Source organism: Ochotona curzoniae, unplaced genomic scaffold (genome assembly GCF_017591425.1).
Source record: "Ochotona curzoniae isolate NIBS_2020 unplaced genomic scaffold, NIBS_Ocur_1.0 contig_2688, whole genome shotgun sequence".
Lineage (NCBI taxonomy): Eukaryota > Metazoa > Chordata > Mammalia > Lagomorpha > Ochotonidae > Ochotona > Ochotona curzoniae.
The window spans coordinates 6,718,639-6,743,577 of NW_024465553.1; the positions used below are offsets into that span (position 1 = coordinate 6,718,639).

Genomic DNA, 24,939 nt, shown 5'->3' on the forward strand with positions numbered 1-24,939 from the left:
ATGACCTCGAGTTCGAACTTGGTCTCTGCCCCCCCACTGCCAAGGGTCCCCGATATCAGTGGTTTCTTTCCTGTGAGTTGGGTGAAAGGAAAAGGTCTGGGATGCTCTGTCACGGGCAGGGGCCCAGGCAAGCTCAAGAACCCCTCTGCACCCCCAGAACTTCTGACAGCATGTCAGGGCCTGCCCGGCTCAGGAAATTGGCAAAAGGTCTCAAGAGCCACGTGTGGCCCAGATCATTCCTGCAGATCTCCAGGATAAAAGACAAAAACAAGACTTGTTGAGGTTTGCTCAGCCTGCTGGGGTCTAAGCAAGCAGGTTGTTTCCAGGTGTGGTGACAGGAGTCACCTGGTCCCTGGGACAAGAATCTTTGGAGATGCATGTTGAAGGATTTGGAAATGACACGTGAGTTTATCTCAATATCATAACATGGGAACAGTGAGTAGAAGAATCAGCCACAAGCTGGCTTGCACCTGTGGGAACTGGATGATGAACACGGGCGTGTGTTGATGGAGGGGTAGGGTGTCACCAGCAAGGGCCTCTGATTTTATACTGGTATGGAGTTTTCCCTCATTCTATGTGTTTTCCAGTGAGGAAGAAAGGACTACCCAAGGTGAGATGCATATGGAGCCAAGTGCAGCCAAGTTAATTGTCAGTGTCAGAGGGTGGGACAAAGGGCAAACGTGCAGAAAGGGCTGAGAGCACCAGTGGAGACTGCGGCTGGACAGGGCCAGCAGCCCAACTCAGCTCACTCCAGCTCACACTGCACTGGGCACAGCTCTGCTCCTCTCTGGGTCTCCGTGTCTGGGTCTCCGTGTCCTTCCAGCGGCTGTCTTCTGTGAGACACTGACCGCTTCTATACCTAGAAGCCAGACGAATTACAAGGTGACTCAGATGCTGATCCACCCATTACCAACGTCACCTGCCTTGATGATGTCACTGCCCCGTGCATGAAAGAGCAGAGCTGGGTGCGGGGGGTCGGAGGGTAGCTTCAGGAAGTGAACCGAGGGGCCAGGACTGTGTCAGTGTTTGCCACAGGCCCTCTGACTCCCACACACATTTGTAATTCGTATTCATGTAACTGAAAATGACATAAGTGACCAGCTTTCTGGAGGCAGCCCCCAGTGTATACCGTTCCCAGGTGATGGTAGCCTAACACACATCCCAGTGAGAATGCTCCACTGCCACACAGGGTCCCCAACCCGCCCCCCACCCACACACAGTTGGTCCCACAGCATCCCTGTGTTGGCACCCCCACTGTACATCCCAGCAAGAATACTCCACTGGCATGCAGGGTCACCATCATCCGACCCTATCACCTCACACAAAGCTGGTCCCATGGAACCCCAGCGATGGTACCCCCAACGCACAACCCAGCAGGAGTACTCCACTGGCACACAGGGTCCCCATCAACCCCCCCCCCAACACACACATGACTGTTCCTATGGCACTCCGGTGATGGCGCCCCCACCACATGTCCCCATGAGAACAATCCACTGGCACACAGGGTCCTCATCAACCCCTCACCCCACCACACACACAGCTGGATGTCATGGGGTGCTCTTCTCCTGTGTCTCAGACCTAGAGCCCTGGCTTGTCTCTGCCCCTTCCCTGGTGAGCCACAGCCGTCTGGTCCTGGAGGGGACATGCCCACGCTCACAGGAGAGGCTGTTGGATGACAGCTTCTGTGTAGGGTGACCTGGAAGCCTGGTCTTCACTGTTCACCGACAGCTCTCCTTGTTTAATTTGTACAGAATCAGGCAGTGAGCGAGCAAGAGAGCCTCCTACACACTGGTTCACTCCTCAGATACGTGCAACAGCCAGGGCTCAGACAGGTTGCAACTGGGAGCCAGAAGCTCCATCCAGCTCTGTGGCATGGGGGGCAGGGACCCAACCACTGGAGCCATCACTGCCACCCAGCAGGGTGGCACATGAACAGGAAGCTGGGATCAGGAGGGGTGGGATTCAGGCACCTGTGTGCTTTTGCAGGACACCGTGAGGCCAAGCACTTGCCCCATGGCGTGGCGTTCGAGTTTTGCTTCTCAGGCTAATTGGACCCTCCAGAGAAGAACTTTCTAGTCTCCCGAGCAGATCCAGCTGGCAGGTAGCTGGGCGGGGGAGGGGAGGACACCTGTGTTTTTGTCACAATTTTTGAACTTCCCCTGGCCTCAGTGGCCCAATCTAGAAAATGGAGTGTCACAGTGCCAGCTTCATAGAAAGCTGGGCAGATGAAACCAGTTGGTACACATCAAGGGTCTAGAATTCTGCCTGCCACACAGCAAGCACCCAGCCCCTGCTTCCTGGAGTTTCATCATGTGAAGTAGCAGTTGGCACATGCAAAATGCCAAGAGTAGCAGCCAACACATGGTGAGTGACCAGCAGCGAGGAGTCACCACTGCCATCATCTAGAATCTGAGTGGGTCACAGCATGCAACCCTCCACCCACCTCCCCACCCTACTGCCTCAACCCCACGTGACTGCAAACCCTGGGAAGTAAGGCTGGCTGCTTGCCACCCCTACGCAACACTATAAGACACTATAAGCAGTGCCCAAGCCAGGGTGGCTAGCGGGGAAAGTAAAGTGCAAAATGGTGCCAGGGGCTTCACAATGGCCTCCATGCAGGTATCAGGACCCAGTCAACAGGGACCTGGCGAAGCCTGGGCAGTGCAGGGTCCATCCGAGTCCCCCTGGACCAGCCCTTGCGGCCATGAAGGCCTCGACTCTGAGTTTGAAGCTTATCCACGGCACACTAAACCGTTGTCCGTGACGCCACCATTTCTTATCAGAGTCCCAGTCCAAGTGCCAGCGGCTCCACTTCTGGTGCAGTTCCCTGCTAATGCACCCGTGAAGGTGGCAGGAAGATCATGACCCAAGCGCTGGGATCCTGCCACCTACCTGGAAGACCTGAACGGAGTTCCTGGCTCTAGCCTCTGTGACTATTTGAGATGGGAAATCTCTCTGACTCCATCACTCTGCATTCCAAATAATTTTTACTCCCAAGACTCCACTCCAGCTGGGTGCTCATAGAGAGCGCAGTGAGGCCAGGGGCCACTGTGTTTATCTTAGGAACCACAGTGTTCAGCAGCCCTGGCCTCACCAACCCCTGCCCCTCTCCAGGACCTCACAAGGTGAATTTAACTTTCACACAAACTTCTCCCCTGGGACAGCCAGTGTTGGCCAGGCATGAGCACATCGCCCTTGCCTTCAGGGAGCTCCTGTGACAGGGCTGGTGGCAGCCAGGTTGGAGGCGGTACACAGGACTTCAAAGACGTCAACACCATGAACATCAAGTGGTCTGGCTGGGCATGGGGAGAATAGCCTGGTTCAGACTGAGGGAATCCAAGAGGGCTCCCCAGGGGAGGCGGCACACAAGCTAAGCTGGAAGGAAGGAAAGAGAGGAAGGGTCAGACAGAAGCAAAGGCAAGTTAGGGAGAGAGGGATGCCCAGGACGCATTTGGAAAGAGAACAGGTTGCTGAGAGGGAGAGAGAGAAGATGGCGAGAGATGCCCTCGCTGCCTGTCAATCCACCAAGTAATATGTCTGTGACACCATCCTGGGCACAAATGCAACCTGTCATCCGAGAGGGCCACTGGGGGCTCAGGGCAGTGGGGCTTGGGGGAGCAGAGGTGGGAGCAGCGCATCCTAGCAGCACTGCCTCCCTCCCCATGCCCCAGTCTCCTGTGACTGACGGGACACTAAGCAGGGCTCTTATCTGTCGTGCTGTGTGCTCCACCCTCCCCTCCCCGATGCCACAGCTGTTGCTCGTGCGTACACGCTGTCTCCAACCTGTGTAAGTATAAACACGTGCATGCGCTCTGCCCCGCCTCCCCCTGCAGGCCTCACCTGCCCCTTCCCCCACTCTGCTCCCAGGGGCCTGGCAGAAGGCTCTGGCCACAGAAGACGGTGGGGTCCACCCAGGAAGGCACCAACCACCAACATCTGGTTCTTGAAACCAGCACACAGCAACCCCTGATGGAGCAGGAGTCGAGGTACGCACAGCCTATCTGGCAAGACAGCTAATTATGATAAAGTAATTATACAACACACTCAAAATCATAATCTAATTACTCTGCGATGGCATTTGTGGAAAGCAGAATGACTGACTTTGCCTAAGCCAGGCCGGGACTACTGCTAGCAAGAGGCAGCTGTGGACTCTGGGCTTTGGAAGAAACCACCAGAAGTAGCAGCAGAGGATGCTGGGAAGGGCACCAGGCAGGGGAGCCAGCAGGTGCACTGGCCAGGAAGTGACTCTGGGTGACATGGTCATGGCATCCTGTGACTCAGCGCAATGGCAGATGTTTACAGAAGGAGCACCAGCGGCCTTTCAGCCAGGGATCCCAGAGAGACTTGAACCAAAGCAGGAGGCAGGCAAGGGGTGACCAGGAAGCGGGTCAGGTAGGTAGGTGTATGCTGTGTGTGGCAGCCCTCAGCACCAGCCATCTGCTCCATCGCAACAGGTGCAATCCTCCAGAGACACCAAGTCCTGCAGCATGCGAGGCCAGAGGCACCCCACCCACAGGCTGCTAACCGACTGATGTCAGCCCACAGCTGGGGACAGCATAAGGGTGGACCAGGTTCCAAGCTGCAGGTGCCTGGGTGCTTGTCTGCCCCCACCCCTAGGCTCAGCCCCAAGGACCCACTTGGTGTCTGTATCCTAGGAGTGTCTCCTGTTCTAGAAGTGTCAGTTGGTCATGGAGGCAGAGTGGAATGCAGCAGCCCTCACTCCTCATGTCCCCATGTGGCACCTGCCCAGGATGGAGGCAGGCAAGTGATCTAAATTAAAAATAAGAAAAATTTCCTCCTTGGTTTGACCTCTGTGCAGGGACAATGCCTGCAATCCATTCACTCAAGATGTTCGTTCTGAGGTTGGTGTTGTAGCACAGTGGTTAGTTAAGCTGTGTCCTATCTCACAGTGCCAGGATCCCAGCTACCCTGCTTCCCACCCAGCTCCCTGCTAGTACCTAGGAAAGGACAGGAGGAGCACTCAAAAGCTTCAGCACCTGCATCTGCATGGGGCACCAGGATGGAGCTCCTGGATCCTGATTTCAGCCCTATTCACTGCGGCCCCTGGCAGGTAAGCAAGCACGCAGATCCTGTCTGTCCCTCGCCTCTTCTGGCCCTCTCACTCTTTCCCCTGGACCTAGGGATTTACAGTCTTCAGGATACTGTTAAAACACAGATGATGGGCCTCGGCTAATCCTTCCCTTGCAAGTGCCAACATCCCAGATGGATGCTGGTTCGTGTCCCAGCTGCTCCACTTCCCATCCAGATTGTGGCCTGGGGGGGGGGGGCAGCAGAAGATGGCCCATTTACATTGTCACATTTCCCTTTTCCCATGAATCTCAACGCCTTGGGGTCTCAGGTTACCTTTGGTACTCCATGACTTTCTTCCTCATTTTTCTTGTCTGTAAAATGGGCAGAAGAACCTCACTAACTTCAAAGGCTCCATAGGAACCAAGTGGGCTCCCATTTTGTAAGCAATCCAAGTTAGTACCTGGTCCACGCCAGCGCCACACCAGAGCCTCCATCAAATAAGCCAATTTTTACGGCCCCTGTCAATCATCTTGCCACCGTCACAGAAGCCCCTCATGGACATTTTTCACAAAATTTCTCCTCATTGGCTCTCTGAGCAACAAAGCAGCACCCGCTGTCAGCCGGACTCTGCTGAGACCAGAGACCCAGCAGGAAAGAGATAGCCAGTCTTCTGATTCTGATCCAGGTTCCTGTTAACATAACTGGGAAGGCAGCAGATGATGGCCCAAACACTTGGGCCACTGTCACCCGTGGGAGACCAGGATGGGGTTCCTGGCTTCAGCCTAGGCCAGCCCAGTACTTAGTCAGAACAGCCAGAATTCAACTCGTTGCCCAGTTTGGGATGCCAGTGTTGCAACTGGTGGCTTAACCTGTGGCACCACAATAGTCCGACACTGTTTTTCAATTGACAAAGCATATAATAAAATCATTTCATACCAGCATAAAGTGTGTGGTGATCAAATCATGGAGTCAGTGTCTTCATTCCACAATTTCTAACAAGATGAGTAGATTTTTCTTAATTCAATAGCCACTTGAATATCCTCTTGTGAGCAGGAAAAACGCTTGTTTTTATCCTTTTTATTAATGATTGTGGCCATTTGGGAAGTAAACCAGTGAACAGAAGATGTGTTTCCTCTCTTCTAGGTCACTCTTTCAAATAAATAAATCATTGCTAAAATTAAGAGAAAGCAGAGAAGTGCAGCCACAAAGCAATCCCACACTTTGCTCAGCATGGCCATCTCATCCCAGGTGTCACCACTGAACACAGCCAAGATACAGAGGTCCCGGGACTCACCAGTCCCCGCAGAGGACCACTCAATTAGCACAGATGCTGGGGAGCCACCGGGTGATGCAACAGGGCCAGCTACTTGCAGGCAGTACCCAGCGATGCCAGGGAATGGGGGCAAGGGTGCTTGTGGGAGCTTTGTTGGTCTGAACTTCTCACAGCAGACACCCCACTATCACGTGGGGAAATTGTGTTCTGCTCCACTATACAGGACAATCACAGCAAAGGGCAGCCACCACAGCAACGAGCAGAACAAGAGCACAACTAAGAGTGTTGAGTAAACAGTGTGTATGTGTGTGTGTACCCATTGACACACGCATGTGGCTTAGTATAACCCCACACAACACAGAGAGCTTTTCCAGTTTTTATTTATTTGAAAGGTGGGGCAAAGTAGAGGGGAACCTCCCATCTACTGGGTTCCTCTCCCAAATGCTCACAACACAGTCAGGGCTGGGTCAGGCCAAAGCCAGAAGGTGGCAAACTCCACCTGGCTCTCCCAGGTGGTGGTAAGAACCCAACTGCCTGAGCCATCATCCACTGCTCCTTGGGATGTGCATGAGCAGGAGGGTGGATTAGAAGCAGAGCCAGGACTCAAATCCGGGCCCTCCAATATGGGACAGCAGCTTCCCAAGGGGAAATCTTAACCTTTGTACCGAATCCTGCCTACACAAGGCTTTCTGTTAAGGCAAGAAAAAAAAAAAATCAAACAGATGTATCAAGATTCTGACCATGGAGTAGTGATTACCCCAGCTCAGGGTGGTGGGTCCCAGGGGAGACAGGTGTCAGGGAACAGGGTGTCCTTGTATTGGGGCCCCTAACCCACAGAGTAACCCAGTCTCCCAAGTCCTGTTCTGTGCTGTGCCCCTCCCAAGCCCAGCTCATACTTTTAGAAAGAGGTCACTCCTAACCTCAAATCCTAGAACATTCCCAAATCCAAACTGGGCATCCACATGATGCCACAAACAGAAAATGCCACATGCGCATGCACACACACACACACCTACACGCACGGGTGTGGCCACCCTGGGGCTTGTTAGGTGTGCACAAACTGCCCCACCCCACCCCCGCTCCACGTGCGAGGCAAACGCACAGAAGGTGCCGCCTACACTTCTGCTCACCACACTACAAGCTCCAAGAGGGCAGGCATTTGTCCATTCTGGTTTCTGCTGTGACCCTAAACCATAAACACAGCCACCCTGCTGTAGGCATGTCACTGTGCGTGAACACTAATCCAACAACTACACAAAGACATGAGCAACACCAACAGCCTTGGTAGGAAAAACTGCTCAACCTCATGAGCCCTGCCCCGAAACCCCAGGCGCCACTCTCCAGCACGCCTGAAAACACCACCAGCAGGGGGAAGGCCCTCTCGTCTGTGACTGTGACAGCTAGGACAGACGTCAGCCATTGGTACAAACTGGACAAAGGGCCATTTGGCCCTGCCAAAAGGGCAGATTCACATCTGCTCTGACCTAGCAGTTCCGTGCTGAGCCACCCATGGCAGCATTGTTTTCTATGAGCTTTAGCTGCAAGGCAACTGATAGGTATACACAAAGGATGTGCCAAATAGATTACAGCTCATGCATACAAGAGAACACATATCTAGGAGCAGGACCGATGCTTTGTTCTCTGCCTCTCACTCATTGTTACCACAGGGCAATGTGGATTATATTTTTAATGTGTTTTCCCCTACCCTTTGATCTGCTACAGAGTATTCTATTGGATGCCTGGGTTACAACCTGTTTAACCAGTCCTTACCGACTTACGTACAGTTAGATGGCTATAACTGCAAAAACCGGCAGAAGCCAACATGGCACTGGGAGGCTGGGAGTGCAACTGCTGGGTCAGTTATTCCAAAACCCCACGCTCTGCAGAGAGAAAGGATGGCTATCTCTTAGCCAACTTGCTCAAGTCCAGAAGTGTCTCTGACCTCGGAGTGCTCTGGAATTTGGAATATCTGCATGAACTCCACAAGCTAAGCACTGCTAACCTAAAAATCCCAAGGGCAGGCTGGTCCTGCCTTCCCATTCTGCAACCCAAGGATCTGGGATACACCATCCTCACGGGAGAGGACAAAGCGTGAGCTGCTGCTCAGACACAGCGAGTATCCTGTCTGCTTGCAGACCATCTGGTCAAAGCAAGTCACACATCCATGTCCAATGTCAGCAGATCAAATAGCCCACAATGCAAGTCTCATTCCCACCTGCACCACAGGTAGCCCTGGCCATCACCATGACACAGGCTGTCACAAAAGCCCCCACCTGGGGCCTCAATCCAGGCACATCCCTCCATCCACAGGGTCAAGGTCATCCACCCTATCAAGGCCAACTTCTTTGTGAAGGCCCACAAGGAACAGTCTGCTGCCTCTCACAGACACAGACCTGACTTTTGCTCCAGCCAAGGCAGTTCACAATGCACCCTCCTCTCAGAACACGGCTTCTGATCCCTGGCAAATGGAGGATCACCCTTCCCACCTGCAATCCTCTGCCTGCTGTGGACATCTCAGCCATGTTTGTTAGAGACTACATGGATGGGTCAAGAATCAGGTTTCTACTGGGCTTTGGTGAGGGTGTGTGTGTGTGGCAGAGCGCGGTGCACACGGAGTTCCTGGCTCATCAGGATCCACTCACACCTGGGAGTTACTCTTCCTCCTCCTCTCACACTGAAGACTCCCTAGGGCAAGCCTTGATCAATTCATCTCCGCTTTGCAAAGTTCTGCCCACATCCGAGGCTTTTGGATTTCTTGGAAAAATAAACAAAAGAGTAAACACACAAGCGAGCAGATTGTCTGAACAGATGTCAACCTCACAGGCAGCAGATGAGACAGGAGTGGAGAAGCTCATCAGTCCAGGAGGCACAAAGAATTTGGCTGGAAAACCTTGGCCTCCAGGGTGAGCAGAAGTCGCAGGTACCCATCACCTAATCATAGGGGGAAGACGGCGAATTTCTATTAAGCTTGCAGCAGCTCTTCACTGTCTGCCAGCTACTCCTGCAAAGAGACACTGAAGGAGCAGGGTCGCGCAACATGGACTGCATCCAAAGACAGCTCTTGAGATGCGGTCCCACGGAAAAAAGCAGGTGGCTGATCACAAAAACCGCAACAGGAAAGATAGTGAGTCCAAGTGTGGCACCCATCACTTGTTGTCTTATTGATATTGTCTCTTACAAAGGCAAGCAGGAAACAGAGTGAGTGTCAGCAGCTAGGTGCCAAATTTCTGTCTGGGGAGAATCATGGTGCAGGATGGTGGTGATGGTGTGTAGCCATGTAGATGCACCACAGGCCATAGAACTGGGGACTCTCAGAAGTTACGGCAACAACCCAACAGTAAATCTACTCCACTACAGTGAAATCGAACCAATGTCTAAAATGCACATGTTTCAAACTGCACAGTGTCTCAGACCTTGAACTCACATGGTCACCCCATCTGCCTCTAGGAGTAGTGAAGTCTACCGTCCACCACTAAGCTATCTGAACCTGGGAACTTCCCACGGCATGAGTGGGAGACAATATGGGATACCTGGTTGGGACCAAGGCTCTTGGAAGCAGCTTAGAAAGAGCTGGATCAGACTCTAAAAGCAGAAGCCTCCTGCCATGGAACTCTGCCTCTATGTAGGGCACAATGCTAGGCACACAAAACTCCGTGGCAGCGCAGCGACCCAAGCCCTGGCAGACTCAACTTTCACTCCTCAACCTGTGATCTGCAGACAGGCTCCATGGAAATGCAGACCCTCGAGCCATGCCCCAGGTCTCCTGCACCTGCCTCTCAAGGTCCCCAGGTGACTAAGGGTCGTGAGAGTTGGAGCAGCCCTGCTCCCCATCACCAGGCATGACCGCCTTCCTTGTTGATGTCTTTCAGCCCCCTCTGACTTTGGCCCCCAGGTGGCTGTGGCAGCCGCTGTGCCACCCCCTCACAGTGCCTGTGATCCGCATATGAGATCCTGCCTGCCTCTGCTGTCTCTCTCCTCCTAATGCATGTGGGTCACCCACAGCCTCCAAGCTATTTAGCTACTTGTCACACCAAGCTGCATGAGAGCTGTATGTGACACTTAAGTGCCACACGCTAAGGCTGAAGCAATCAAAGAGATGCAAGGCATTTCCTCCCAGGGCTTGCCCTCTCTGAGACCCTCAGAAGTGCCTAGACACAGGAGTGCCAAGGCATAGGGGACCCGTTCTGCTGCAGTTCCAATGCTTGGGTAGGTAACTTTTCCCCGCCAGCAGCTGCCCCAGCTCCAGGAAGCAGCCCAGGCTGGGGCAGTAGGGGTGAGAGGGAGGTTAGCACGGCATCATGGTAAGTGGGGACCACCGCCCTTCAGTTCCTCTCCTCCCTGGCCTGGCAATTCCCGAAGTGCAGCCCAAGGCAGCCAGGGCCATCACTGTGCCCCTTCTTTAGCCAGTGCCTCCCCAGGGCTTAACTAATAAGCCAGAGCTACTTAGCATCTGTAATCACGCTTAGAAGCCATTTTATCCACTCCATTAATCGCCTTGATGGACACTCCTGTGTGTCTCCAGGGAGCTGCCACGTCTTTCTGGGTGCTGGTTTTTCAGGGCAGTGACCCTGTTACTGACTTCTGTCCATATCTGCTGGCCTGTGGTTCCACAGGCTCAACACAACACCTTCATACCACTGGAAGCTTATTCAGCAATGAAAGGCTTTTTGCAGAGCACAGCCACGGTAAAGAAATTAGGATTCAGCAGCCCCTGGGCCACACGGGAGGCTGGGCTGCAGCCACTGGACCCGGTGCCTGTGTATGTTAAAGGATACTCTGGCCTGCACTTGACTGCCCCTTGCAGACCCATGAGAGGCAACAAAGGCAGCCAGCAGAGGGAAGTCTGAGTGTGGGGTCCCCTCTAGAAGTGAGCACAGAGTTCCCCTTTGCTAAACTATACAAGATGTGCTTCATCTCCAGCCATGTCCACAGCAAACGCCTCTGCTCCAGGGGTCTTGGGAAATCCTGCTGGACCAAGCCCTGCTAAGACAGAAATGTGGTCAGCATGTGTGGGAAGGGAGGGAGGGGCAGAGCCATGTACACCCTTCTCCACGGTGCTCTAAGTTTTTGGTGGTCACATCCCAGTGGCACAGCCCTAGGGGTGTAGCACTCCGGCTGGCTGACAGTCACGCCTTGGCTGGCTCTACAGCTCCCCATGCCGCCTCCTCCTGCCGCACCTCCGCCTCAGCACCTTCAGCTTTCAGCCACCTTTCCCCCGTTCAAGCCTCACACAAACCAGACAAAAGCCCCGCATCCGGAGCCCTGCATCCTACATTTGTTCCAGTCTGGCCTCAGGGACCACCCTGCCCAAGCTGTTGACCTCAAGGCCAATGGCAAACACCTCCCGCATCCCTGAGCTGCCTGGATCCTCTCTCTCCATCCTATTTCTGCGGCGGCTGTATCCACCGCCAGGAACATCCCACCCTCCCCATCTGTCCAGCAAACACCCACTTGCGTCACAAAACAGCTCATATGCTGCACGCTCTGTGAAGTCTCCCAGCCACGACAGGCCTTTTTGTCAAGCAGGATCACGTGTGGCAATTACAAGGCCACCTTGTCCGTCACTTTGGGGTTCAATGCGGACAGGGGTTGTTCAACCTTGGTCCCTGCAGCCCCCTAGAGTTCCACCCACAGTTGCCCTCAGGGTACCTATCATGGTACACTTTAGAAACAGAATGCCAGGTCTGGCACGATGGCTCCACGGGCTAGTCCTCCCCTTGTAAGCACCAATATCTCATACAAACACTGGTTCATGCCCTGGATGCTCCACTTTCCTTCCAGCTCCTGTGGCCTGGGAAAGCAGTAGAGGACAGCTTAGGAGCCTTGAGACCCTGCACCCACATGGGAGACCTTGAAGAAGCATCTACATGCTAGATTCAAATCAACTCAGCTCCAGCAGTTGTGGCCTTTTGGGGAATGAAGCAGTGGATAGAAGATATTTCTCTCAGTCTCTCCTCTCTGTGAAATCCGCTTTTCCAATAAAGGTGAATAAACCTAAAGTAACAAGGAAGGAAGGAAGGAAGGAAGAAAGAGGAAAGAAAAGTAAAAAGAAAAGGGAAGAAAAGAAAGGAAAAGGAAAGGAGGGAGGAATGGAGGGAGAGAGGGAATGGTGGCTTTTTACTAACCACAGTGCTCAGCCCAGGCTCTCCTAACACAAGGGTCTCTGCAAACAGGTCCAAAGCCAAGGAAGGAAAGAGGGCTTCCCCATTCCCCATCTTGGGAAGTGGTGGTGCCATGGACCACTGCCTGAATCCAGGATCCGGTAGAGAGCCCCGCCTCACACGGTGCACAGCCAGGCTCCGCCTCCCTCCCTCTGCCACCTTCACCTGGATTTCCTTATAACTGCTCCCAACAGTCCTCCCTTTGCACAACACAGCTCTAGGGCTCCTGCGGCCCACAGGAAGACAGTCAAGGTCTCCAGTGTTGAAGGCTGTCAGCCCAACATCTATCATGGGATGACCCTCCTCAGCCACATCCACTGATACACCTGTGCCCAACACACACCCAGCATCCAGAATTCCCTCAGTTGATAATTTGGGGGGAAAGGGCTTAACCTTCTTCCTTCAAAGAACACAGGCTCTGGAATGAGTCTGCCCAAGTTCAAACCCAAGCTCAGACTATTTCAAACCAGAAGATGTAGTGTGATTCATTTAAGTCCTGTATGTCTTCCTCTTTTGCAAAAACAGAAATGATAGCAATGCCACCTTCCCCTCTCGGGACTTCTGCAAGCAACAGGGAAGCGTGCAAACTACTTGGGACAGTGTCGCTGAAGCCCTACTGTTCGATTCCCCTTCCAAAGCACTCTGCCTCCTCAGTGCTGCCGTTCTCCCCTATTTGACCCTGTGGTGAGGACTTCCGGTCCCTTCTGTGCAGACAACATTCTGCTCTCCCCATCCCCTTGCAAGTTCCTCTTATGGCTTTCGAGTCTAGATCAAAAGTTCCCAGGAGGCAGAGGCCACATCCAGGTCAGTTTTCATGGCTTGGAAACTGGGGGGTCCATGGCTCTCCTGGAAGCCGGCAGGTACAACCAGATATGTGTCACACGAAACGTCATTGACCCACAGCTGGATCATTAAAACTGCTATGCAGGGGGATTTTTCTCTTCCAGTCAGTGCTCCATCAAGGAGACCTTCACTGCCCACAAGCCAAACACAGCAATTCCACTAAACCCTATTTGTGGTTTGATGAATCAACTCTGACCATCCCCCCAAATGACTGATTTTTCTCTGTCCCCAAAGGGTTATGTGTCTACTACATGTATGCAGAAAATAGAAAGCAGATTTGTAGTGCTCAATCCCCCAAAAGCCTTTAGGTAGGTGAGACTGTGTCATCTGCTTGCCCGTTTCACAGGAAATGAAACCTCCAAGAGCCAAGGTGATTAGCACAACATCATGCAGGACAGAATGCAAATTCTGGTCCCTAAACTGCAGGTCACATCTCTTGGGTCCCACTTCACCAACAGACAGAACCAGGATCACGGGTAGATACACTCCAGGCTGGGGTACCTGGGTGGTCTGCGAACCCTCCAGGCCTCAGTTATGTAAAATGGCAACACCTTCCAGTCCCCCCAGAATCAGAAACAACCTTGGTAAGCCCCAAATAGTCTTTTCTTCCTTCTTCTTCATTACATTTGGTAGGCAGAGAGACGGAGAGACGCAGAGAGATGGAGAGACACAGAGACGGATCTGCAAATCAGTGGCTCCCTCCCCGCTCCTCTTCCCCCCTGCCCCATGCCTACAACAGCCATGACTAGGCAAGGCTGAAACCATGAGCCAAGAATTCCATTTGAGTTGACCACATGGATGGCAGGGGCCCAAGAACTTGGGCCCTCTCCTACCGCCTCTAGGGTACACCTTAGCCAGGAAGCCAGAATCCGCAGCTGAGCTGGGACTTCAATTCAGACACAAAGCTATTGGGACAAGGTGTCCAGGTGGACATCAGACCAAGTGGCTGCCCCCCCAAGCATTCACTCAAGGTGCTGTGTTTACAAGATTTGCCCTTGTACCATCAGAAGCCAGCTGTTAAGCTACAAGTCAGTTTGGGTGGGCTTCTAGAGGTGATTTCAATAGCTCCCATGTGCTGGGCACTTTGAAAGCACTTGGCATCTGTGAGCGTGAGTTCTCACATCCCTGTGAGAGGAAGGTGCTGTCTGACATCCATGAATGCACAGTTGTGTGCAAGAGTGAACACACATGGGGACACAGAGGTCTCCAAGGTCGCAGAACTAGGAAGGGCAGAGGATGGGAAACTAAACAGTCTGTCTCCAGGATCCTTTTTCTCTTACTTTTAAAGATTTATTTTGTTAATTTGAAAAGTAAAGTTACAGAGAGAGATTTCCATCTGCTGGTTCACTCTCCAAATGGCCAGAACAGCCAGGGCTGGGCCTGACACCAGGAGCCAGGAGCTTCCTTTAGATCTCCTACATGGGTGACAGGGGCCCAAATACTTAGGCCATCTTCTTCTGCTTTCCCAGGTTCATTAGCAGGAGCCCAAATTGGAAGTGGAGCAATGGGGGCACAAACCTGTGCCCATGTGGGAGGCCAGCACTACCTGCTGTGCCAAAACCCCAAACCCAGAATCCTCGTTCTTTACCCTTGAGTCCTTAACCCAGAATGGCTCCAGAGGTTGACAGGTTAGATGGGACAAGCTGGAAGCCAACAGCCACGTTTTGGGGGGTAGACTTCCCTGGGGGATACGATGGCTGTGAGCCCAGCTTCACCTGTGAATGAGGACACCTTCACCCTACACCAGGAGCAGCAAAGCACTCGGCATCTCCCAGGCCTCTGCCCATCCTTGTACTTTCAAAACCTCCAAAGTCAGCAGATTGAGATTCAGCACTGCCTTCCTGGAGCTGAAAATCCCCACAGCCTAATTACTTTACCTCCAGGCCTGGCAATCCTTGGGTGTTTGTCTTCCCCTTCCCCTCCGACACCTAATGAGCATGCCGCTGTGGTGGCTACTGCACACTCCTTCAGGTGCGGCTTCTCGGGGTACACCTGGAGTCCCTTCCACCCAATGTCTTCTCACCGCCAGGATCATCTATCCCAATCTGAGCATACGTGCCTGGAGCCCACCCTCCACCACTCTTTCCTCTGGGATACCCTTCCTTGTCACAGGTGGCTTTGTCTAGCATCTAAACCCTGACCTGTATCCCCCATCCCACCCTGGGCACCCCCAGTCCCTTCTAGCCTCAGGGCCCCTAGTATAAAGACACATAGCAGATACACCTCGTGCCTGATTTCCCAGGCAGTGACTATGAGACCCAAGGCTGGAGCCATGCACTATGCTGAGCCAGCACCAGGAGTGTAGGACTAGAGGGTGGGCCAATATGTTTCCCTCTGCAAAAGAGAAGATGTGCTAACCAAGATCTCCGTCCCTGCCCAGTCACACAGGGACCTCCATTCCCTTCCCCAGGCAGACAGCCACGGCCTTCACAGCAGAAGCAGAAAATTATTCCAGTACATTTCTTTTTCTTCCTTTTTAGTAAAATGCTATGCTTCAGTGGACTCTTCAATAATGGACAATGTTGAGGGAGAAAAAAATCCCTTCTCAAGCCTTCAACTTTCCCGTTGAGTGGAACGGCTGGGTCTCTTCCACCCAAGACAACACATGGCAACGCTTAATGATTTCCATTTTTAACTCTGGGCAGGAACGTTCCCCAGAGTTCAAGAGGAAGCCGAGTGGGCGCACTCCAGCTTGTGGGGCCTGGGCGATAACGACATCGAGAGAGGATGGTCTGCATGCTGGAGGTTAGCAGATGGCCCAGCAAGGAGGAGGGACAGCTAGCAGATGGGCCTGAAAGTTTGCAAAAGGCCAAAAAAACTTTTGATTGCAAACACACTGAGATTAGAAACAGACCAAGCAATGGGGTATGCACACATGTTTGCTGTGGCTGAGGACAGGAGGGACACCTGGGCAGTGACAAGCTGCAATGTGCCACCAGATCCTCCTCCTCCTCTTTCTCTCCCCACTAGTTATGAATAATTATGGACAAGGATATGGGCTTGTAGTGCAGTCCACCCACATCGGTAAAGCCTGGCTCCATGTGGCATGGCTGGGGTAGAGGATTCTGCTTTGGGATTCAGACACAAATAGAAATACACATCCATCAAGACATACTTGGCAATAAGGCATCAGTCCTGCTTCAGCAGTTTTAACAGGTGCATCCCACTAACAGACGCACCCAGAGTAGCACCCAGCGCCCAGCATCTGTATTTGAGCCACAGCAGAGGTTGAAACAACCATACCACATGTTGAATGTGATTTAAAAATATTTCTCTTTTCCATGGGACCTGAGTTTCCCAACAGCCCTGTGGCTCAGGTAGGCAGCTCTGCTTTGTACCTTTTACAAAAGAGAAAACCCTAAGCTTAAGGGATTATGCAACTTTCTTAGGTCATGCGGCCACGCTGCCTTCAGGGAGTTGCACCATCATCTTCATTACAAACTGACAGGAGCCTCTTCTGGCCCTGGAAATCTTAGAACTAATCCACAGCAAGTCACTCTGTTAAGGGACAGACAGAGGGGGGGAGATGGAGACAAAGGGGACAAAAAACACTAGGTGCCAACAAGTGCATCCTTGACACAGCCAAGGTCAGAACCCAGACCGTCAGCTTCCTATCCCACCTTGCTCACAAACAGGACATAGCAGGTACATCACTGACAGGCTGCCACCTTCCTCAGTCATCAGGGGAGGAGCTCGGCAAAGCTGTGGCTGTCCTAAGGTGGTTGGAGACCACTGTCCCCAAAAAACTACCTGGGGCTTTGCAGGTTATGCTGTCTAGAAATGCGCCCTCCTCCCAGCTGACTCCTGCCCCATCCACCTGGGGCAGGAACACAACTGTCGTCTCTCTGCCCACGGTGTTCAGTTCAGTTCTTCCTTTTTCAAAGCAGGATTCGCTTTTACGTAACATGTTTTAAACTTGGGAGGAGTGACTTGGCTCCTGAGCCTGCTGAAGCAGCTTCCAGAAGCCGCCTGTTCACAACCCAGGCACTTGTCTTGCCTGGGGACCATGGCACCTCCCACCCACTCACTCTGATGCACATTTTGCAGCTTCGGGTTCACCCTCCCACCCCTTTGGATTTCTCTCTCTCTCTCTGCTCAGAATCCCTGCCCAGAAACTTGCTATAAGATCTCATCTCCTCGCTTGTAGCCCAGGCCAGCCCCTGCTCCCTGTTCAGCATCCTGCCCTCACCAGACTCCACCCCCATCTCCTCCCACCAACCACCTTTCCAACAGCCTAGTGCCAAAGAAGGGTGAATCAGAACCAATTCGGCCATAAGAGCCCCGCTATCTACCTCCTCTGCTCCTCAAAGCACCACAGCCCACCTTCACCTATGGACCCTGTCAAGTACCCTCCTTCTGTGCACACACAGCGACGTGTTGCAGTCCACGTCTGGAAAGGGAAGAATCCAATACATTAAGCAAATCCACCAGAAACATTTCAATCCCTCCCCTAACAACCAGAGGAAACCGAACTCCCCTCGCTACCTCTTCCTCATTTGAAGCATGGAACACGGGAGGTTGGAAACCCAAGTGAACTGGGGTGACACGGAAGAGGACAAACCACTTATTCAAGCTCAGATACAGGGAAGTCACGCCCATCCAGATACACAGCCCAAATGTAAAATAACAAACATGTTTACCCAGGTAGAAGCAAGGAATATCTGTTTGGCCATTTCTCCAGAGCCCCAAATCCTCAAAAGCCAAAAATATCCAAATGAGAAATATATTTCCAGAAGAGGGAAAAAAAGTTAGGCAGGTTGTTCACCTGTTAACTCCACCAGGGCCTGGGATAAGAAAGCATGGGGTCCCACGCTCAGCTGTGTTCACCTGCTCCATGTTCCACCACCGTGAAATGTCAGGAAACTCATCGGTTCTCGACATGGGTAAGGAAGGTTTGGGTCCTCCACAGGGTTGGCGAGTGGGAGCGCTAAATCCTAGGGGGATGGCATTTAGAGGGTGAGTCCTGGGAGGCGACCAGGGTTCCATGAGGTCATGGGGATGGAGCCCCCAGAATGGGACTAGTGCTAAGACACAGGAGAGCTTTCCTCTCTCTCTCTTTCTCTCTCTCTTTCTCTCTCTCTCTCTCCCTCTCTCCCTCTTTTGCTACCATTAACTTTATGTGGAGCTGCCGGCCTCACAACTAGAAGGAACCAGTATCTGTTGAATTTGCCCAGTTGAGGGAGTCACTGATTTCATACATTTTTACAAATTTTATTTATTTGAGAAGCAGAGAGACAGAGAGCTTCCCATCTGCTGGTTTGTTCCCCAAAGGCCTGCAATGACCAAGATTAGACTAGGCTAGAGCTAGGAATTTAATCCAGGTCTCCCCTGGGGATGGCAGAGGCCCAGTCACTGGAGCCATCAACTGTTGTCTCCCAGCACCCACACTGGCAAGAAACTAGAATCAGAGCTGGGTGTCCCAACCAGACACTCCAATCCAGAACATAAGTGTGTCAACCAGCCAGCATCTTAACCACTTGACCAAGTCCCTGCCCTACTCACCCCCCACTTCCCTATCAAATTATCACAGGAGGCCAAAGACAACCCAACCGAACCAAAATGTTCTGCCCCTGATTATTGATCCATGGTAGCAAGGCATTGCCCTGGAGATTAATGCCAACTCTGGCCTGGCAGGTCCCAGAAACGTCAGGGGATGACCCATACAAGTCAAGGACCCTGGTAGGTGACAGGGCTACCCACACATTCACCTGCCCAGTGTATGGAAGATGACACAGCAGGGCAGGCAACAGCCAGATACGGCCACCTGTGGGGTTGCCAGGGTAGGCTGGGCTCAGGAACACCATGCCCAAGCTCAAGGTGAAGTCTAGCTCTTTGCCAGCCCGTGCCTGTCCACCCTCCACATTTCAAAGGAGACCTGAGGAAGGGACAGTGATGGTGTGGAGAAGAGCATAGAGTGAAGGTCTCTGCTCCCATAAGCACAGGAAACCAACAAAACGTGCTGATCACATGGGCCTGCCTTCCAAGTCAGTGGCACCGCCTAGCAGTCACCGGATTTGGAGCAACCTGCATCTCCTCCCCCACTGGATCATACCTAAGCTTGTAGATTAGACATACTCTGCCCCCCATGGGGGACAAGAAAACAAGACGATCCAGAAGTGTCCAACCCCAGCCCTCCACCCAGAGAGCTCCTCCTCCTCCTGCACAGAGCCCACCCAGGTCCTTCCCACAGCCCTGCTCAGGCACGCAGGCAGACACTATCATCTGCCCACAGCACAGACGAGAAAGCAGAGATCGCCAAAGAGCATGTGAGTTTTTTGTCCCAATGCAAAGCCATCTATAATAGCACCTCTTGATTCCTGCGGGGCTTCTGATTGTACCATCCCACTGAGCGCTCTCACAAACGCCCTAGGATTGGAGCCGAACTAAAGCTTAGAATGGCCCTGTCTGAGGGCTAGGTGCTTTCCACATACCTCGCAGCTTGCAGGAACATTCCCTCCATATTCATGAGAAAAGAGGAAACCATCTTCCGTCACGGCAGGACATTAGACAAGCCGTTAGCTCGGGGTCCCACCGCCCTCGCTCACCTGAAGAAGTCTGAAGTTCAAAATTTCAGCAAACAAAATTCGTGTCCTGGGCAGAATGGCATTCCAGGGAACCTTCCAGAATACAAGCCCAGCTGCACTGGCGGGCTTTCACTCAGTCACCACCCACGAGGGCAGCTGCAGCTGCAGCCCCGAGAACACCATGGATCATCTCCAGTGAGCAGAAAGGAGAGAAAGCCAAACCACTGCTCGAGACCAACAAACAGGAAGAACTAGAGGAGGAGAGGATACCCTCTAAGAGCATGGTGAGAACACGGAAAGAAACAAAATTTTCTAAGTCTCGCCTGCGACCTTCTCAGTTGCCCAGTAAAGCAAATCGTGCTGCTCTTAGTGCATTGCAACACCGCGCACCCACCCAGGCTCAACAAAGCCACCACCTGCTGCTCCATTCAGCAGGAAGCATCCATACAGGCCCCTTCTGCAGCCAGGCCTGAGACCTGGGAGGCCGGATGAAGGAGAAGGCTTCTTACCAGGGTCTGTGCAGTTCTTCTCACCCTGGGTCCCATTCATGGGAGCCATCAGCTTTCTGTTTCTCCACGAGTCTGGTAGAACCCGGTGGCTAGCAGCAGTCTTGTACCCTGAGTTGAAAAAATGAGAGACAACCATGAACAGTGGAACACCAGCCCTCTCCAGATGACTGTGTGTGTGTGTGTGCAGGCATTTACTTCAACAACAGTCTGCCTGCCCATGCACAGAGAGCTGAAGGCAGTGACACTTGACTGGCAGCAGGCTACCCCCTGCTTGCATACAGGCCTCCACCCTAGGCTTCTAACTTACTGCTTTTCACTCTAGAGGGTTCAGGATGGGGAGACATGACCTTGGCCACTATGGAGCGGTCTCAGCACTATGATAGCAGGTGCAACACTGGGCTTAGCGAAGTGAACATGAAGTTCTCATTCACAAGCATGTGCCCCAGGGGAACCAAAATGCCTCAGAAGTCAACAGGCAGACGGAGACAGCTGACAGGACTGGCCAGGACTCCTCACGCGTGAATGTAGACATGGGTCACCTGGGGACTTGTCACGCTGCACATTCGGACGCGGTGACTCTGGAGTGGACCTGGGCAGCCACGCTAACAAGCTCCCAAGTGATGCAGATTCCACTGCAAGGACTGCACTACGCCACCCTGGAGAAGGCTGGAAGACCTGCGACCAGAGATGCTCAAACCCCTTCAGACTCAGAACCTGCAGACTCAAAGGTTCTCACGCTGAGCCCTCCCAGGAGTCTGTTTGCCTCTCCTGGTGCACTCAGCCTCAACTGGGTCATAAGGTTTCCTCCACAGGGCAGAGCCTCTGGGTGTTTTGTTACTTGTGTATCCGAGTGTGGACAAAGCTGCCCACCCTGCCCAACTGCAAAGCACCAGGTAAGAAGACTTCAAAACCACCTGGGCTCTTCCCAAAGAGTCACATTTTCCCTCTCTAGCTTCAAGTCACCACATTTGGGTGTGGGAAGGTGGTGATGCATTTTTAAATCTAATGCAGTTCCCTCAATTGTATCATTATTAACTGCTGTTGAGTCCTCCCTAGCCAAGGCTTTCCTGGGTCAGCAGGTACTACCTGCTTTAGCTCCAGGACTCTGCGGTTCAGTTCCCAGCATTTCTACCCCCAGTTTTACACGGGCGGGGGGAAGAAGAAATCCAGAAGGCACATAGCACCCAACTCCAAATGGAAATGAGCTGAGAATTATCTTGCGAAGGTGACATTGGGCTTCAACTCCACATTACCTCCCCCCAACACACACACGTTTCTTCTCTCTACCTGAATTCTGCATAGTCTAAGCAAACGGAGATGGTAGCAATTAGCAGGATCCACAGGTTGCCCCCAAGCTTTTAGGCATGAAAGCAGACATGTCAGGACACCTGGGAGTCTCTTTGGGCAAAGTCTTGGGGCAAGGGCAGAGCGCAGAGACGGACCCCAGCATCCCGGGGACCAGGTACACACAGGAGAGTCTAACACCCTGTTTCTCTCACTCCAGCCCAACAGAGCCCACGCCCCAGGAGCGCTCCGGGGACTGAAGCGGCTCTGGCTTTCGCCTTAGTAACACACGCCTGCCGCCCGCGACCTGAGCCTCCAGGGGCTGCGCTTGTGGCTCCAGGGAGCTGGCGCTAGCCCGAAGCCTTGATCAGCCCTCCTGGGCACGTTCTGCCTGCTTGGCAGGGAGGGGACTAGTGAGTCCCTTGGGACACACCTGACAAGGAAGAAGTGGGCGCTGACCCAAGGTTTCCCAGCCCACGAAACCCAATTCCCTCGGCGGCTGGGGGTCTGCACCGGCACCTACCCATGCTGCCGAAGAGGCTGGACATGCAGCACACCAGGGCCAGCACTGCACATACGAAGCCAACTTGCTGTGGTAGCATCTCTCGCCTCCCTCGAACTTTGCGCGGCCAGAAGGTCCCCCGGAGCGCCATCTCCAAGCGCTTGGGCTTCAATCCCTGGGAGACGATGGGGAGCAGCAGGGGTTGAATGCTATCTGTGGCCCAGTGGCGGTGGGGCTGGAGCGAGCAATGTACAGATCAGAATCAGGGGGCTCCGGGCAGAAGCTTCATGGCCCGTGGGCAAGCAAGCTGGAGAGGAGAGAGGCGGTGGGGATGCTCGGTGTGACAGGAGCTCAGAGTCTTGCGCGCGGCGTGCATGCTCCGCGCACCATGGCTCCGTGGCGAGAAGGCGACGCCGGCACGGTGGCGCTGGCGGCCCTGGTTCGCAGGGCTGGCGCAGTCCCGTCGCTGGAGCTGCTACCTGCCTGCTCCGCCTGGGCTCGTTCGCTTGGCAGCAGTGCCCGAAGGAGCCCGCGGGCAGCACTCAGGACGCCCCCGCGCTCCGCGCTGCCGTGCCCACTCGCATACTCCTCCTCCTAAGTTTAGCAGCTGCACGGCCGGGGACCGGCTTCCCGGTAGACGAGCCTGGCGGCAGCGGCGACCCACTCCACACACTAGGTAAAAAAGCAGATCTGGACGCTCGAGCCCCCGCGACCCTCTCCGACAGAGGCCTCCGGGGGATGAGCTCGCCCCGGGGAACTTTGTGTGCGGCTGCCGGCGCCTGCGTCTGCGAGCCGGTGGCGCCTCCCGCTCACTGCTCCCGCCTCTCTCCACCCCTCCTGCCAGCCTCCCACCCCTCCCTAGCACGTGTACTCCTCCCCCAGGGCGCACCCGCCCGCGCGCTCCTCCCTCGCCCCGCGAGGCCCGATTGCTGACCAGGATAATCCTCTTGTTTCTCTCCCTTTTCCTCTGCCCCTGCCCTACGGAGCCTAAGCGAGCCCGTCCTTTACCCTCCTAAGGAGGCTGCAAGGAGAAACAGGTGCCCAGCCTCGCCGGGGTCTCGTGGAACCAGGTTTTCTGCAGAGAGGTCGCTGCCGTGCGGAAGGGGGTACCCCCGAGGCCACCCCACCCCACCCTGCCCCAGGCGTGCGAGATGCCGCTGGCCCCGCTCCCCCAAGGCTGTAGAGGCTGGCGAGGCTATCACGCCGACCTGTCAAACGACCGGGAGCCCGCAGTGCAAGAGCCACCTCAAAGTCCCGCAGCTCCAACGCTGCCGCCACCGCCGAGCTTTCGATGGGCTGGAGCCTTTCCGTTTTTTTTTTTTTTTTTCTTTCTTCTTCTTCCTTTCCGATCAGCTCTCAGGTGTAAACCGCTTTAAACGCGAGGCAGGAGAGAACCTTGCTGAAGAGCAGTTGAGGTGTAATCTAGGTGCAGGCGGGAGGAGGGGGTGGGGACGACCTCTAGATCTGGCTTCCTTCCCCCCCGGCCCATTCATCCTGGGCCTGTTTAGGGAGTGAGGGGGGAGGCAGGGTGAGTCCACTTAAAATCCTTTTGGGATCAAAGCCAACTCTGTTTAATTAAATGAATACCCACCCGTGTGTGCGGGCCCTGGGCCAAGCGTCAGCCAGGGAACGAATCAACATCAGCCCTCTCTGCTTTCAAAGAAGCCCAAGTCAAAAAGGAGCCTTATTCGAAGGAGGTCACCTCTGGGCAGAATCTGCGTGTTCCCCCAATCCCGGCTCACCAGCCCCCTGGAACTGGGGAAACAGGTGCCCCTCCCAGATCTACTGAGGCACACTCCGTGTCTGATGGGGCCCTGGAAATCCATGTGCACATCCCAGAGGGAGAGCCACGGCTTCTGCAGGCAGTGCCAGCCCCAGGTCACTACTGCACCTTGCTTGTATTGGTCCCAGCTTCCGAGTGCGGAGAACAGGTGCTGGAGGGGGCGGGGGGGGCGGAGAGGAACAAGGCTCTCTGGTTATTTTCAGCAGCTCAGAGTCAGTGCCAACAGATACTGAAGGCACGAACACAAACTAATTGCTGAGGAAACCCCTAGAGGGAACGCGATGGAGAGGTGGCGGTTCCGAGAACAGGCAGGGGCTCCCTTTTGGTCTCCGAAGATGTTTTCATTCTTTGTACTGTGGTCCCCATCACGCATGTCCACTGTCCGCTCCCCAGGCACATGTGTGTACATTTGTAGGTGGGATTTTCTTCTCATTCCAGGGATGGGACACCTTTTGTCTGCCATGGGCTATTTGGATAATTACAACATCATTCATGGGACAAACAAAATCAGCAGCTTCAAAATTAAACTGCTCTTGTGTTCTTGAGTTCGGGGGTCCCACCTGCTGCTGCCTTGGCAGGGCCACACCACGTGATGTCAGGGGCCCATGGGTGGTATGTTCTCCATCCCTGGCATCCTGCAAGCATGCATGCACCAGTAGCAAACACCGTAAAACAGTGCGACAGCATCACTTGGGACGCTAGCCAAAGGCCCTTGCCATCAGATTCAAGCCTAAAGCGGGAGCGGGCATTTAGCCTGGCAGTTTGCATGCTTACCTCCCATATCAGAAGTCTGGGTGTAGTGCCAGACTTCTAACTGGGACTTCTAACTTGTGCTTCTTTTTAACGTAGATCCTGGGAAGTGGCAGTGAAGGCTCAAGTCGTTAGGTTCCTGGTCCTCACATAGGAGGCCTGGGTTGGATGCTGGCTCCTAGCTGCAAAAGCCCTTCTCACTTGGAGAAGGAACCAGCAGATGGACGGCCACTCTCTGTCTCCTCTCCCTCCACCCCTGCACTCCCTCCTGTGTCTCCC

At 53.8% G+C, this 24,939-nt stretch overlaps 1 protein-coding gene across 2 annotated transcripts in view; it reads right to left on the minus strand.

Annotated features, from left to right (window-relative positions):
- SLC24A4 (solute carrier family 24 member 4) overlaps window positions 1-22,278 on the minus strand; it is an 80,142-nt gene extending 57,864 nt beyond the window's left edge. For both annotated transcript variants that reach the window (XM_040975580.1, XM_040975578.1), the window contains exons 1-2: window positions 22,149-22,278; window positions 20,342-20,449 (exon numbers count right to left, since the gene is read on the minus strand). In XM_040975580.1, the coding sequence (XP_040831514.1) occupies window positions 20,342-20,449; window positions 22,149-22,278 (238 nt within the window). The remainder of the gene's footprint in view (window positions 1-20,341; window positions 20,450-22,148) is intronic.
- Between the last annotated feature and the right edge of the window lie 2,661 nt (window positions 22,279-24,939).